Here is a 16,545-nt window from a genome sequence, read left to right on the forward strand (position 1 = left end):
TCACTCAACTAGTTAGTGAAATATCCACAGGTCTAATCAGGGTCCCCTGGTTGTCTGGACACAGTAGTCCTGCCAGCTGGCCTGGATACAGGAGTTTACTTTATCCCAGTATCAGTTCAGGATTTTTAATCACAGAGAAAGAGGCTTGAAGAATCTTCGTTGGGTAGTAAACTTGTCTTTTATTCGGTTACTTTACCCAGTTCCCTATCACCAGCCCCCATCCCTAAGTCTCACCTTAATTACCCCATCTGCCACTCTCCCGGAGATGACTTCTCTCTAGTTACTCAGCTGGAAAGAATTCAGCCCTTTGCCCATCAGCTTTGTTCGTCTATGAAAAAGGCCTGACAGCCTTGGGATCCATTTATTTCTATCCTGTAATGAAAGATGCTTCCTAGGACCTTGATCTTGGGAACCGAAGTGCTGGCAACTGAGGTGCCCTGACCTCAGGACAGCAGATCAGCCCAGGCAAAGAGTTCACGGGACCCTCAAGTGGCTACCGCCCAGTGGCCCAGCTCTCACACTCATCCAGAAGCTCCTCCTTGCATGTCCTGGGCCAAGAATTAAATAAAACCTACAGGTCAAGTGTCCCGGGGCAGGAAATCGCCTGCAGAAGGCAGAACAAAAGCATTTTCTTGGGCTCCTCCTCAGCACTGCTCAGTGGCCCCCACATCTTATTGTTAGCTTAAGTACCATGGTGAGAACTGGTCCTGGCATAGAAGCTGAACAGTGTTTCAAAATTTCCTGTTCAAATTTATTTCTCCATTCTCCAAAACAGTTAAAAATCAAGCAGTTAACTTTGCAGTGGGTGTTTTACTCAGCTGAGTGCTTCCAAGTTTCAAAGGAAGATAAAAACAAAACACTTGCAACAAGTCTTCACGCCTGAGTATTTAATGAAGAAGCTAGTCACTGTGCAAACACCACAGAGCAGTTGCCTTCCTCATGCCCGAGACCTGCAGGCAAGTTTTAAAGATTTAACTACAGCTCGGCCATCAACTTGATGAGCAATGTACTGAATGGCTCTGCTCCATCTCCCAAGAGGAGCACTCCCAGGACAGAGATTCATTTACAAAACAACGTGAAGCACATTTCTTGCTTAAATCCCGACAGGAGCAGTTCTCCACAGGTTTTAAGTGTATGATAAAAAGTGAAGACCACAATTTAGTACTTTTCCCCTCTAATCTATGCTTTTAGTAATTATTGTCATTTAGACTACTGGCTAAGGAAGCTGCACAGGAGAATGAGGCCAGTGGATAAAAACCCGTCCACCACTCTGCCGTGCCTTCTGCAATTCAAAGATAAGGGACAGTGAGAGCCTCAACAAGAGGCTAATTTTGTCAATTGATACCATGAAAAAGAGAACTTTCTATCCTGAGACATTTAAAACATCTTTTCTGTTTCCCTCTGCTCATGAGATACTAAATCTGCCTCCCCCCACCATAAGAAACTCTGGTTTGCAAGGTCCTAATCCTGCAGCAGTACATGGTTCCTATGAATAAAAAGTCCAAAGGAAAACAAAAACCAACAGTGAGAGTGAACCATACTTTAATTTATTGGCATTGTCAACCTAGGACAAGACAGGGATTTTTTTTTTTTCCATGAAGGGATATCGTTTTCAATCTGCCATAACATGTACCCACACATCTTCACCTCGGAAAATGTAGCATTTCAAGCTTTAGTCAGGGTCTAGGAGGAAAGAAGAAAATGCACCAGTTGCTAGTCTTTTGTGTTTTCTTAAAAATGCAACATGAACATGGGCAAGGACTTCCTTGTCACGAACTGTATAACTCTGGCGTCACTTTGCATGGCTGATGCTGACTCTTGGCTCTTGGCTGTTAGAAGTGCTGGTTCACCTGCATGGCCCTGACTGAACGGGGGACTCTTCCCTCCTAAGCAGGACCAAGTACACTCCTGGCAATAAAGAAACTACTCTGCCTTTAAAAAGACACTAAAAGCCCCCTGTGCTCCTGGGCTGGGAGCATCCCCTGCAGGGCATATGGAGAGCAGTTTTGCTGTTCTATTTTGTTTACTGTAGCTGGACACCATTTCCTGATCCCAAGGACATCACAAGGTCAAGGTAGCTTGATGCAGAGTTTGGCTCGGCTCTGCTGCAGGGTCTCAGTGATTTTCTCAGCTAGCTCGTTGTTAAAACAAAACAATGCAAGATAAAACCAGGTCTCATTACTTAGAATTATGAGATGAGACAGAGAGCCCCTAGAAAAAGGGCTACATTCAAAACACCGCATCTCCAGACTCATAATAAAATATTTACTAATTCAAAATGGAAATGAAAAGTGCTTAGGGGAGACAGCTCCAATAAGTAAAATTGCTCATAACCACAAGCTGCCAAAGGATTCATATTGATCACATTTCCTTGCTACTGCAGGTCTGATGCCTTTTTTAAAGCCAAACAAGAAAATTAAATCTGAAAAACATCTCTCTGGTTATTTGCCTTGCTTATCTTTGAAATAACAACGTCAAGAAGAAGTTTGGAGATCAAATCACTTCGGTAGTTGGGAACGAAGAGTCAGAATTTATCAACTGTACAAAACTGTTATTGCACAGAATTCACTCTACATGTCCCGTATCTCTGGAGAAGAAAGATGAACCAAGGCCTTCGAAAGAATCAGAAATTTAGCAAAAACAGTTGTCACTGCAGGGTCTTGCAGATGTTACTGCTTGATAAAATCACAGGACCCTTGCCTGTGCTTGTAGCCGTCATGTTCAGGAAGCAGTCATTTGTGAGAACATTAGCAGATGTGGGGGAATAAAGACGCAAAGAACCGCAATTTGTCATGCCCCTGAACTGTTATGTAACTCCGACAGCAATTACAAAAAGTGGGGAGTTTATCCTCCAAATTATTTGATGTTGTGCAGACAAATGAAACAGGTTTAATTAAAATAAGATGGCTCTCTACCTAAGCACTGCTAAATGAGCTGAAAATCAATGTGCCAATTACTTCTGCTTGTCAGGGCCCGAAACAAGATTCTTTTATGATGCCACAGGAATCCTATCACCTGTATGCTTTAAATTATTACCCTGCTAAATAACATCTGAATGTACTGATTGACCAAAAAAACGGTCAGAATTCAAAACTAAAATTACTTTGTTTTGAAGGTACTCTAAAAACAAGATGCAAGTCTTCTCTAACAAATCAGTAACTTACAGATTACTCCTTTTTCACTTTCACAATTTTTACGGTGCTGCCGGAAGTCTTCTCGGCATTTGCTTTGAATTCTGTCTTCAGTGCCTCTCTCACTGCTTTTGCACAGATCTGGGAGTATCGGATGTAGCTGGAAGTAAAAGATAACATAAAATTAATGTTCAATGATCCGACCAAATTGGTATTACTTTTTTTTTCTTCCTATACTTAATTTTGGTTAGATTGTACATTATTGTAGAACTGGATTGAAAAATGATCCGTGCCAGAAGCAATCTACACAGAGAAAAAGACCAGAAAGAAATGTACCTAAGTCTTAATTGACATTAGGATGGGTAATCTTTGGTTTTTCTTCCTTGTACCATCTTCCCTCTTTAGTACATGTTAAAGTAAAAGATACATAATGATTTTAAAAAAGAAAAATCCGGGATCCCTGGGTGGTGCAGTGGTTTGGCGCCTGCCTTTGGCCCAGGGCGCGATCCTGGAGACCCGGGATCGAATCCCACGTCGGGCTCCCGGTGCATGGAGCCTGCTTCTCCCTCTGCCTATGTCTCTGCATCTCTCTCTCTCTGTGTGACTATCGTAAATAAATAAAAAAAAAAAAAAAAAAAAAAAAGAAAAATCCCACAGTACAGGAAGTAGAGCAAAATGTTATGAGAGGCTATAAGTATTTCCCCCCACCTTTTTTTTTTTACTTAAGTTTTTTTTCTTTATGCTATTCTTACAAGATAAAGTATATGTAATTAAGAGGAAGAAAACTATTTTGAATTCAATAGTTCTTCCTCTGATTACTTCAAGGTTTTCTTGAGAGAATATTGGATTTTGTTCTACAAGTCTGCCACTGATGACACTTCCCAATTAAGGTTTCTAAATGAAACTGAAAAGTCCTTACAGAACATCCTCAATTCTAACAAAACATCTAACAGCCTGCTTCCTGTTTGGTAGATGGACTCCCATCAACATCTTATTTTCCAAAAAATGTCAGCTCACTTTTTACACTTTTTGAAAACAGGAAAGGGGGGAGGGGGGAAGGAGTGCTGCTGTCTATTTTCTTAGGTTTCAGATTTGTTTTTTTGGGCCAGAGGCAGGCATTTCAATGCCTCCTCAGGCTCTGACTAATTGGGCTGACCTTCAGGCTGCTCCATCCTTCCGGAGAGCTTATGCACCTGTAGACGCGAGAGAATCAACCAGGAGGATAACGATGCGAGCCCCGCTGGGGGGGGGGGAGGGGGGGGGCGGGGGAAGGGAGGGCACCGCACCTGTCAGAGCAGGTGCTCAGTAACCCGCCCCGCGCCTGGGGCCTGGGTCTCCCTCGGCGCCCGCCGTCATCGTCCCCGGGGCCGGGCCTCCGGCTGCTCCGTGTCGCGCTAGTGCCCGCGGTGCCACCCGGTCAGCTCACATGGCAGCGGGTGCACGAAGCCACAGGTGTGAAGGCGGGGACCCCCCCCCTCGGCCCCGCAGGTCGCGTGGTCGCGCGGGCCGCACGCAGGAGCTCCGGCGGCCTCCACTGCTCTCGCCGACGGGGGTCAGCGGGGTCCCCGCAGGGGCTCGAGGCTCCCCCCGCCCCCCGCCGCCATCTTGGGCCCGCGCTCCCCTCCCCCCGCCGCCGCGGCCCCGACCCCCGCCCCCCGCCCCCCGCCGTGACCTCCGACCCCGGGCCGCGCCGCCGGCCCCCCGCACCCCCGAAGCGCGGGTCTACCTGAGTCCAGCCTGTCGCCAGTACGCCACCATGATGTCGCGAGCGCGGGCGCGTCGGGTCGAATCGCGAGGACGCCTCAATGTCGGCTCTGCGCGCGGCCCAGCGACAGGAAGGTCAGGCTTGGGAACCGGAAGAGGCGGGACTCCGGACCTGCCAATCTCACCGCCTCTTGCCCCGCCCGCCCTCCCAAGCAGCCCCTGCTGCCCCGCCGCGGAATCCCCCCGACGCCGGGAGCCAATGGGGGCGCGCGGCCGGGGCCTCGGGTGCCAATCCCCGGGCGGGCCGGCCGGCCGCGCCCCCCGATTGGCTCCGCGGGAGCCCCGGTGTACCCCGCGGGCTTCCGTAGTACCCCGGCGGGGCGGCGGGGGCGGGAGGGCAGCCGAGGGCGGCGCGGGCTGCCCCCCCCCCCCCGCCCCGGGGCAGCGGCCCGAGCGAATCCCGGCCCTGACGGCGCGCGCGTGCGCTGCGGGGGCCGCCCCGACGTGCGCCCCCGGGGCCAGAGGGCGGGGGTGGGGGTGGGGCAGGGGGCGCCAGGGCCGCGGGGCACACGGGCACGCCACAGTTCCGAGGGCAGTTTTCAGGGACCAGGAAGGTTCTCGCGAAGGAACAGAACAGCTTCCGTCTTTAACGCTAGGCAGGGTGAGATGCCCCGGCCGCCCGGGCCTCCCGAATCCACGGCTCCCGCGAGCTAAACGTCAGGGAAGAGCCGCAAACTGCCGGCTACTCAACCACAGCGGAAAATGAGAACTTCTGGAGTTTTGTCATTAGATCAGAGTAAAAAAAAAAATCAAACAGGATAAAAATTTGCTTAGAAATCTTTTTATCATTAGGGCGTTACACCTTTTTTTAGAACAAGTATAATTTTACAGAAATTATACAAGTAAACTTTTTATCAAAGATCAATATTTTGCAATGTTTTGTTTAATTGAAACGTTATTTCATTTGTAAAAACCATCTCCGGTTACAAAAAATAATCAAAAACCTCATTGAAGTTGCTTTTACAAATGTCCTAAGAAGTTTTAAGCTAAACAACATTTTAAGTAGAAACACTAATTTTTAAATAGTTTGGTATATTATTTCTATGGTTTATGTACATATACTAACTGGTTTCTTTTACAGGAAACCCGGTGAGTTTATTACATGAAGCACTGTAAAATAAAGGCAAGAGCTAATCACCTTTTAACAAAAATACTCCGTATGCAACAACTGCAAATATCAAAGATATTATTTCCTGGTTGGTAACTGCCTGCTACAAAATATGAAATACATTTACTGGATTATTTTTCAGATTGCAGCTGCCCTTAGCATCCAAAATAACTGATTTCCCGTAAGGATAAGCTGCAAAGCACTTCACATAGTGGTTGGCTTAGGTCAATGCTGCTTCTCTCATTATTATTCTTTTTTTCTTCCCCACCGCCCCCAACCCCCCGCAGTTGCACCGTATTATTAAAAACACTAAGTACCTGGGATTTATGCTTCAGAAAGACATCATTTGAGTAATTTCAAATGACATACAGCTCTTCATGTAAAAAAGATGTTTTGTGGTCACAATTACTTCAAAAAGTAATTATATTCAAATAACCTGACATATCATGCTTTAGCAATTCCAGAGCCATGATTCTGACACATGGCAATTTATAAGTTAGGCAAATGTGAAATGCTAAAAGATGTGAACAGCTGTTCTTCTGTTTAAGTTTAGAGTGCTGCAAAATTCCGGTAATGACTTTATTTTTTCAGTGAACATCACCAGCCCACGGTATAAGCATACTAAGTCATAAAGTACAAATCTGAGGAAGGTAGTACCTTTCCTAAGTTCCAAAATTTTGGCAAATTAATACAGTACTTTTATACATTAAAATACTTTTTTGTGGTTGTTGGGAATTATAGATTATTTTAGGGATAATTTTCACTCCGAAAATATAAGTACCAAAACAAAACACTGGTTTTTAATGGTGGTTTATAGCAGAGCAAGTTATTCTATACAATATGTCTTTTCAAACTATATAATTTCTCCTTTTAGAGAGCATTCCCTTGTGCAAGCTCTTGCAGTTTATTGCAGCAGGGTAATTCTATGTATTTAGGTGGCTCTGCTTTGTTCTGAGGTTGGTCCAAAGCCAGGTAGAGTTCACAATGCATGAAAAGCTTTACCATTCTACCTTAAAGGAGATTTAATATGCCAATATGATTTTCCAAGTACTTTTCAAAAACTGTTCAATTTTCACAAAATACTGGAATCCTCAAAATCAGATGGTCATTTCAAACAATACTTCAGATGATCCCTTTTATTTAGAAATCCTATACCTCTGTGTTTTGATCAGAAGTCCTATAGCTTTTCTTCAGCTTATTAAAAAAAAAAAACCCTCTACCTAAAATACAGTTTTATTTTTTAAATAACAAATAAATATACTGCCGGTTTGCAGAGACCTGGGGAGTGGATGTGGAGCACCAATTTTCAGCCTCATTTCTCTACAAACGCTGCCGCTGCCATCGGCGTCCTTATGCTCCCTCTCGCCGAAGCCGCCAATTCTTCGATCTCAGCATTTAATTTATGTATCACCCATTCCATTGCTTCTCGGCCCTTAAAAAAAAAAAAATCCAACACATTGATTGTTACCAAGTGAGAGCAGAGGCACATATCCAATGAATGGCACATCCGGAAATAACAAGGAGCATTTACAAGTATAACTAAACCTCATCAGGATGGATTGTTCTTGTCCTTGCTTTTTTTTTTTTTACTTTAATATTACTTACCAAATATTGAATGCCTTGGGCAACTGGATTGATCTAAAAACTCATTTTTATTTTGCATTCAGAGGATGTTTTCAAAAGATTCCACGATTCAATGATGATCATCATTTTATTTCAGGTTAGAGTGGTCCCTTTGGGGTGGGGTCAAAAGGTCAAACCCATTTTTTTGGCCCATTATTTTATTTATTTACTTAAAGATTGTATTTATTTATTCATGAGACACACACACAGAAAGACAGAGACACAGGCAAAGGGAGAAGCAGGCTCCATGTAGGAAGCCCAGTGCAGGACTCAATCCTGGGACTCCAGAACCACACCTGGAGCCAAAAGCAGACGCTCAACTGCTGAGCCACCCACAGGTCTCTTTTAGTCCATTATTTTAAACCAAAATCCTGGATAAGGTGCTGAAAGATCTGGTCCCCGATTCCCTCTTCAACCAGTCTCTCCTGGTACTTTATGCAGGTTCTTGAAGAAAGGAGGAGTATTTCCTGCTTCCTCTCTCAGGGCCTTTGCACATGCAGCCCCTCCGCCACAGGCTTCCCAGCACATCCCTCACAGCCGATGTGTCCCTCATTCAGCACTCAACACTTATGAAATACTTGCATCTCTTTGTACTCTTCCTTTCCTAATGACGTGATTAACGTCGACTTCCTCTTAATTCCACGAGGGCAGGGACCATACTTGTTTTGTTACCTGCTAGTCCCTAGTCTAGCCTAGCACTAATAGAGAAGACATCTGTAAGTATCTTTGCAGTGCTGAATAATTCCATTAAACGTGTTAGACTAGAATGCATTAAGTATCTCTTTCTTGAAACTTAAATTGTTTTATATCCTGCATTCTCCAAGGGGGCAAATATCAGAGGTGGGGAGATGTAAAAAAAAAAAAAAAAAAAAAAAAAAAATCCTCACTCTTTTAATGTACAAAGTACACCTTCACCCTTTCATTCATCTCTCCATGGTGTTAAATACTTTCATGTGCTGGTGGCCGTTAGAGAAAAAGAATGTCTAAAATGGACCTGCGGGTTGGGTTGCAGGGCAGAGAGGATAATGAAAAAGGCTGAGAACTGGCATCTTAAACAACAGTACACAGTGACATCACCAAGTACTTCTCTCATGCTTTTCAGGTCTTCTCATTTGCGATTCATGCCCAACCTAGCAAGATGGCTGACTGATCTTCACTTCACAGACGGGGAAACACAGAAAAGTTCTGAGACACAGAAAAAGTTAACTTAATTGTCCAAGGTTGAAAGGCCGGAAGAGTTACGGCTTGCACATAAATCCAGGGGTTCCAGCTCCCAGAGCCTATGCAAGAAACTGCCTGTATGAATTCTCACTGCATCGTGGTTGAGAGTCTGTTTGCCAGGACAAACACACGCTTGGTACTAAGCTCTTCCAAGACAGGAAACCCTTGAATAAGGATCAGGGAGCAGCCTCACTTACTTTATTAGCATTTGAAGATATCGTGCTCGCCATCAGTCCTTCAAGGTAACTGCTAAGACTGACTCCTTTCACACTGATTATGGCTTCTTGAGTCAAAACAGTTCTGGAATACGATACATTCACATCGTTTCAGAATGACCTTTCATTTTTTAAGAAACATATGATAAAAAAATTAAAACATCTGGTAAAAGAAGTTTGTCAAAACATTTTTTACTCACTTTTCTGGGTCCTGAGGATGTGGTTTGTATATAAGTCTTTCATCTACTGAAACCATATTTGTAAATGAAATCTACAGAATGAAAAAAAAAGAAAAAAAAAACTCCAATCACTTTGGAACGAAGATGAAAAACACTTATGAAATTAATTCACAAACCAAAATCATGCTAGGTAATTATACAAATAAACCGCTTTGATATTATTGCAAAAACAGAACTTAAATTTCACTATTCACTGCTTCCTTTTTATTATAAAAATAATGAATATGACAAAAGCATTACAGTAAGAATGTGCACATGATCCCAAATTCATTTTATTGTGTGCTGTCCCCTGGAAACAATAAGGAGCCTCACTGGAGCAGTGAGGCTAAGCTGCAAACAGGAAAAGACAATACAACATATAATCATTGATTTCTTAAGCTACAGTGAAGAGTAAATATTCACCTGTACATCAACCATAAAAGAGACAAAAAAAAAAAGCTATTAGTTTAAAATCAAAACAAATGGGAGCCAAAACTTACATTAGTAGATTTAAGTTCCATTGTCTTCTCTACAGGATCAACTACAGAATGTTCCTGCACGTATGTTTTAGTTCTTGCCGCGCCAATAAGCTAAATAAAACGTTCACAATTAGTAATCAGAGGAGGAGGGATTTCTTAGCAAGCGTATCAATATTTTATTTGAAGGTAAAAATGTGTTAATATCTTGAACTAAAAAATCTGTTTCATAAAAGACAGAAGGAATCAGACAAAGGTCAGAAATGAGGACCGTCTGAGGGTAACAGGAATTCACACACCATGAATGAGATGAGACTGCCAGATACAAAAACCCTTCCCAGAGGCAATTAGCGACCAGCCCGGGGAGAACGCGTGCCGTATAAAACAGACACTGAAACCGCCAAGGTGTGACAACGGAGCACTGAGCCTGAAATATGGAAATCAGAATATTTGGGTAAACATGGCATCTGGAGAAAGGAGAGCTCGGGAATATCTGTCAATATTTTCCTAGAGCAGTCTGAGGGAGAGGGTGCTGCGGCTTCGTTGTCCAGACAGAAAAACGACGATCTCATGAGGGAGGATAATGCATCCCGTCCAGGGTCACTGCTGTGCTTGGACTTCAAGCCAGCCCCCCTGACCTTGCTTATTTCTGTGTCCCTGCTATCCAACGCAGGCATTTGTGCATACAAAGCAATTAGGACACTTCTGTTGAAAAATGTGTCCTTTAGTTTTCTGAGTGGACCTCCCTTCCCCAAGGAGAAAGAAACGGGAGTCTGCTTATTATACCAGAGTTCTCTCACATTGTAATCATCTGGCACTCCAGTGTCTTGCTGGTTAAATTGGCTCATTAAAGCCTGCTCACATGTAACTGAATAGAATTCTGTTTTTAAATGTATGGGGAGGAGACTCAAACCTCGGAACGACTGTGGCCTAGCTGAGTCTGAGAGTACACTCTCACTTAGTGTCACGACCCACCATGGACCACAGCCACTGTCAGCTAACCATCACCACCAGCCCCCAGCCTCCAGATCTCACTACTGGCCTGGAGTGGTTGGCAAAAGCAGGAAAAGCAGAACAGAACTCCTTTTAGATTACAGAGCATTAGCTGGCTTCCTTCAGAAGGTTTTATCAGGCGCCTTCATGAAGACTGTAATAATATTTCCAATTCATTATACACTCATAACTCAAGTTTATTATAATACAATTTGAACTGATGCAAAAATGACATTCAGAATCGGCTCCCACAACCTATTTGAAATTATAATGTGGTTTAGAAAACTTCTCTACAGCAGTCACATTTCCACAGGAATAAAGACACACTTACAGATTTCACAATGGAAGGCAGTCCCCACTCTGTGCTGAGAAGTCTATGGCTGTGCAACTTTCCAGAGGGATCTATATGTCTGTCCAACACATCAACTCCAACCACACTTGGGTTCATAGGGTTTGGGTATTTCTGCATTGCAGCTGTCGTAACAGTTTCCCATGGGTGGCTGCCGACATGAACCAAAAACCAAATATTTGAAAAATATGCATATAAATTATACCGTTTTTATAACCCTTCAAATCATTCTTTATAGTTGAAGCTTAATTAATTTAACTAGGGAAAATTATTTTTCTAAAACCCTGACTAAAAAATGATTTGGGGAGCTCAATCTACATTTTGAACATATATAGAATTCTGTGTTTTCTCAGCATGCAGGCTTTATGGTACAACTGAGGTTTATAGAGATATAAATAGCCTATAATGCGTTAGAGTACAGTTTTTTTTTTTTTAGAGTACAGTTTCTTAAATAATCTTTCCTATTTACTCATGTTCACTTTCACATGTAAATTGTTTCTAAGAACCATGGATTCATAAAAATGTATTTTAAAAAAATATGTTCTACAAAAACAAACAGGAAAAATTGTTATTATTATACCATTTGTTGTTTTGTCTGGTCCAAGTTCCAAAAAGCTATAAAGATGTAACAAAAGTAGAACTTACAGACACCATAAATTCTTTTATTAGGGATTACAAAAAGACCCAAAGTATTATTGATTTAAATACTATAAATTAAAATATTTTTTCTCTATGTTAAGGTAATAAATAACAGTGGCCCCTCCAATCTTTATCCATGGCTTTTCCCAAAGGAGTGATTCTGATTTGTTTTGAAAAGGTCACTCAATATCATAAAGTATTTTTAAGGCGCTCTTAATATACTCTTTTCTAACATTCTCTCTTAATATTATCTTCTTGAAAAAGCCCGTGTGCTTGGATGATTCAAAATGTGATGTACATTTGTTCACAACTTGTGTGAATAAGATGCTGGTACAAAAGCCATCCTTTTCAAAAGAGCTCCTTATTAAGGACAATGCGTATTAGACGTGATTGAGCCCACCTGCAGTCTGATGCTACCCTATCTGCGCTCTTGTCTTCGTTGAAAGGAAAAAAAGATCTGGAGATAATGTTTCAAACCACATTTACCGATAAACCACACAGCATTACTTTTTATTTTTCTAAAAGCAAAATAGGTAGGCCATTAATCCAGTTCAACTTTTCAGAGAACTAAGCCTGACAACTACTTCTTGCCAATAGAAGGAAAATCTCAACACCATTCATTTCCCAGAACCTTGGACAACCAGTCCATTAAAAATAGACATTATTTTTAATGTTTTCATTTTTGCTATTATATAAATGAACCTCATTCTGTTTTTAATCTCAAGCCTTATTCAGCAATCAATGCAGCTATATAAGGGGAGCTACTTCATAAATCTAAACAGTCCCCACAAATAGAAGTGATACAGGCCGAGCACTCAGATTGTTACCAAGGCAACTATCTAAAATGAAAATCAGATGAACCCTGTCCCTGTCTCCATCTAGTCATATACCACGGTTAGCTGGCTTCCTTGCACTTATCTCTTTTCCCCATCCCCTCTAAAAAATTAATAATTGCACATGGCTTCGGAGTGGTTATGTATTATTTGTAATATAGTCCTTCTCTGAGCCAACTCAAAAACACTGGTGTTGACTTAACTTGAACTAAGACTGCTTCATGAAACACAATCAGCTCAAACATTACACAGGATGCACATTAACAGTCTTCCAGCAATTAATCTGAACCCCACTAATGAAGTCATGTGAAAAGACCTGACGCTGGAAGACACTCAGAATGGCACCAAAGGGCAGAAGGAAATCTTACCCAACTGCCCAATATCTTCACCTATAAAGTGAGGTGGGTAGACATTTAGATACACTTAACTCCAGCCAGGCAGCAACAACATCTTGATTAATCTACCAATATGTAACCATTTCAAAGAGCCCTGGCACATAGGGCTCTATTCCTATTTGTTAAGGGAATCCATGAATGGCTCCACTTGGATGCCAACTATATGTGAAGCCTCAGAAGGAAGTGCTGGACAAATACGGGGAAGCCACTGAATGAGGACTTTGATGTTGCACACAGCAGCATCCTTAAGATAGGTAACACTTAAAAAAAAAAAAAAAAGATAGGAAACACTTGACAATGGTTAAGATTTGGGAATGGAGATGGTAACTTCCATTTCAGGACCGAGTTTGAAGAGCCCATAGGACATGTAAGCAGAGATGTCTGGTAAGACCTGAAAATAAGGATCTGAAGTTCAAGAGAGGCTGGAGCCCATGATACAGATTTGGGTGTCATAAGTATGTATTAGCTGGGACCCTGATTGAACAGCCCAGATTACTTGGGAGAATCGGGATTGGAGCTGCTTCTCCCAGGACACGTCTAGCATTTGTTTAAAGTCTGTCTTCTGGGAGGAGGATCCCAGAGCTTTCACCAAATCTCAGAGAGACGTATAGCAAGAAGATTAAGAATCACTGATGAGATCCAAGACAAGAAGCCCATTAACAGAATCTTCTTAAACATTTACAATGAAGGGGAAGAGAGGAAAACACTTAAAAGCAGAAGGAATGGAGACAGCGGTGGCAGGGAGAAGTGTGTCAGGAAGACAGAATCAAGTTGTTTTTGTTTTTAAAGATTTTATTTATTGGGGAATCCCTGGGTGGCTCAGCGGTTTAGCGCCTGCCTTCAGCCCAGGGTGTGATCCGGGGTCCCGGGATGGAGCCTGCTTCTCCTTCTACCTGCGTCTCTGCCTCTCTGTGTCTCTCATGAATAAACAAATAAAATCTTAAAAAAAAAAAAAAAAGATTTATTTATTCATGAGAGAGAGAAAGAGGCAGTCATAGGCAGAGGGAGAAGCAGGCTCCCTGTGGGGACCCTGATGCCAAACTCAAACCCAGGACCTCCCTGATGCGGATCGATCACCACCTGAACCCAAGGCAGCCCTCAACCACTGAGCCACCCAAGTGCCGCAGAATCAAGTTCTAAGAGGTGGTAATCAAGTTTAAAGAACTTCTGAAGCACCGAAATCCACAAGAGGACTGCCAGCAAGACACCATCCATGATCCCGAGGGCCGAAACATAGTAGTAAAGACTGCAACCGGGTAAAGAGAAAGATTGCAAATTTAGAGTCTTTTTTTTTTTTTTTACCCCCAAAGACTGTAAGCATTAGTGAAAGCATTAGGGAAAAAAAGGAATCTTCCCCGAGGCTAACATCATACTTCCCAGGACCCTCCTGGATGGGGCCTGATTCACTGAATACGGAAAAAGCTTCCAACTTCTTTTGAAACTGCCCTTGGAAACATGGTTTTGTTTTGTTTTCTTTTTTTTTTTTTTAAATCAAATGGTCCAGACTAAAACATACTGCAAAGCTATAAAAACTAAACCAGTGTGGCAAGAGCAGCGAGATGGGCGGGACGGAGCAGACGGCTCAAAAACGGACTCAAATGTCAAGGGCAACAGAGCGGAGGCCGAGGGCGGCTTTCAAGTGGAGGCTGCTTCCCCGGAGTAACTTAAACGGATTAACCGCTTCTTAGCGCCCCAAACGCCGCAGCTGCTGGTCCGCGCGGCTGCACGGCTGTTCCCCGCGGGCGGAGCGCCGAGCCAGCAGGAGGGGTCCCGTCCCCGCAACATGGGGAGGCCCAAGGTCGCGGGGCTCGGGGAACCGGACCCGCACCCCGGCTCACCCCGCAGGCACCGCACGCGACGCCGCCCGTGGCTCGGCGGGGACCGCGCGGCCGGAGGTGACACGCACGGGCCTCCCTCCCCGGGCACGGCCGACGACCGCGTGCCGACCCCCCCCCCCCAGCCCGGGCGGCGGGGCGGAGGTCCCAGGCCCTCTCGGGGGGCGGGGGGGAGCCTGGGCCGCAGACTTCGGGTCCCCGCCCCTCCCCCACCTAGACTTCCGGTCCCCGCCCCTCCCCCACCTGGGCTCCGGGTCCCCCTTCCCCACCTGGGCTCGGGCCCCCGCCCCTCCCCCACTTGGACTTCAGGTCCCCGTCCCCCCACCTGGGCTCCGGGTCCCCCCTCCCCACCTGGGCTCCGGGGCCCGCCCCGCCCCCACCAGGCCCGGCGCCTGGAAGCTTCCTGAGGGGCGCCCCGGCCTCGCCAAAACGGCCCGCCCACCCCGCGCCTGCCCCGTGCGCCCCGCCGCCCCGCCCCCCGCCCCAAACTTACTCAAAGACGTGCTCTGAAGTCCAGATCTTCATGGTGCCGGCGGCCCGCGCGGCGTCCGGGCGGCGCTAGGGGACAATGAGGCAAAAAAGCCACACTTGCCCCCGCCCCGCCCCCGCAGCCGCCCCGCCGGCCGCGCACCGCGCACCGCGCACGCGCCGTGGGGCCCGACGCCAGGGACGTCCCGACGCGCGGCCTCACGCCCTATCCCGTCCGGGTGTCGCCCCAGCCCGGCGCGCGGCGCAACGAGGCCCCGCCCCTTAGCGCCGGGCGCAACGCGCCGGCGCAGTTCGGGGGCAGCGCCCGGGGCCGCCGGTGTAGGCGCTGCGCTGTGCTGCGCAGGCGCGGCACGCGGCCGGCTGCCCGCCCCCTCGCGGGCGGCGCGGGGAGCGCGGGGAGCGCGGGGAGCGCTGACCTCTGCGCAGAGTTGGGCCGGGCCCAGCCGCCGGCTCGCGCGCTCCTGCCCTGCTAGGCCCCGCGGGCGGCCGAGGGCGGCAGCAGACCCGCCTGCACCCGGGCCCTGCCGTGCGGCTGCTTGTCTTAACATGGACTGTCGGGCCCCAGAGTGCAATCGGGCGGCCAGCCCGCCCCCTCCCTCTCGGCCTGGGCCGTAGGGCCTCAACGTCGGCCGGACCACCAGCCGGCCCCCTCCTGCCTCTGTTGGGGCTGTGGGGGCCCTGAAGTCATCCAGACGACCAACCAGCCGCCTGCTATCTCAGCATGGACTGTAGGGCCCTCAGAGGCATCCAACCAACCAACCAGCCCCCTCCTGTCTCATCCTGGACTGTGAGGCCCCAGGGTCAGCCAATCACCCAACCAGCCACCTCTTCTCTCTGGTGGGACTGGGGGGCCCCTGAAGTCATCCAACCAACTAACCAGCCGCCTCTTCTCTCTATTGAGATGGTCGGGGCCCCAAAGTCATCCAACCAACCAGCCAGCCCCCTCCTGTCTCAACCTGGACTGTGAGGTCCCCAGAGTCATCCAATCAACCAACCAATAAACCACCCAGCCACCTCCTGTCTCAGCCTGGACTATAGGGGCCCCAGAGTCATCCAGTCAACCAACCAACCAACCAACCAACCAGCCAGCCACCTTCTGTCTCAACCTGGACTGTAGGGGCCTCAAAGTCATCCAATCAACCAACCAACCAACCAACCAACCAACCAGCCAGCCCCCTCCTGTCTCAACCTGGACTGTGAGGGCCCCAGAGTCATGCAATCACCCAACCAACCAGCCAGCCAGCCACCTTCTGTCT

General features: G+C 46.2%; 2 protein-coding genes across 2 annotated transcripts; both read right to left on the reverse strand.

The window, feature by feature from the left end:
* Positions 1–1,525: 1,525 nt before the first annotated feature.
* On the reverse strand, positions 1,526–5,018 carry ATP5F1E (ATP synthase F1 subunit epsilon). The gene is made up of 3 exons (XM_038572741.1): positions 4,858–5,018; positions 3,165–3,291; positions 1,526–1,683 (listed from the first exon to the last, which is right to left on the reverse strand). Exons 1-2 carry the CDS (start codon positions 4,887–4,889, stop codon positions 3,168–3,170), a joined length of 156 nt encoding a protein of 51 aa, XP_038428669.1. The 5' UTR covers positions 4,890–5,018; the 3' UTR covers positions 1,526–1,683; positions 3,165–3,167.
* A 642-nt stretch (positions 5,019–5,660) lies between these two features.
* On the reverse strand, positions 5,661–15,442 carry PRELID3B (PRELI domain containing 3B). The gene is made up of 6 exons (XM_038572740.1): positions 15,294–15,442; positions 11,081–11,249; positions 9,781–9,870; positions 9,263–9,333; positions 9,045–9,147; positions 5,661–7,435 (listed from the first exon to the last, which is right to left on the reverse strand). Exons 1-6 carry the CDS (start codon positions 15,323–15,325, stop codon positions 7,316–7,318), a joined length of 585 nt encoding a protein of 194 aa, XP_038428668.1. The 5' UTR covers positions 15,326–15,442; the 3' UTR covers positions 5,661–7,315.
* Between the last annotated feature and the right edge of the window lie 1,103 nt (positions 15,443–16,545).

The sequence above is a fragment of the Canis lupus genome, chromosome 24, assembly GCF_011100685.1.
Source record: "Canis lupus familiaris isolate Mischka breed German Shepherd chromosome 24, alternate assembly UU_Cfam_GSD_1.0, whole genome shotgun sequence".
In the NCBI taxonomy this organism is placed as follows: Eukaryota; Metazoa; Chordata; class Mammalia; order Carnivora; family Canidae; genus Canis; species Canis lupus.

Excerpts from the sequence above, each read along its gene's own strand:
- ATP5F1E (XM_038572741.1), bottom strand. The coding sequence starts at position 4,889 with ATGGTGGCGTACTGGCGACAGGCTGGACTCAG. Across the intron at positions 3,292-4,857 it reads TGGCGACAGGCTGGACTCAG|CTACATCCGATACTCCCAGA; the intron begins GTAGACCCGCGC and ends TTTTACTTCCAG.
- PRELID3B (XM_038572740.1), bottom strand. The coding sequence starts at position 15,325 with ATGAAGATCTGGACTTCAGAGCACGTCTTTGA. Across the intron at positions 9,871-11,080 it reads TGCCTTCCATTGTGAAATCT|CTTATTGGCGCGGCAAGAAC; the intron begins GTAAGTGTGTCT and ends CGTTTTATTTAG. Across the intron at positions 9,334-9,780 it reads TGGAACTTAAATCTACTAAT|ATTTCATTTACAAATATGGT; the intron begins GTAAGTTTTGGC and ends TTCATTCTGTAG.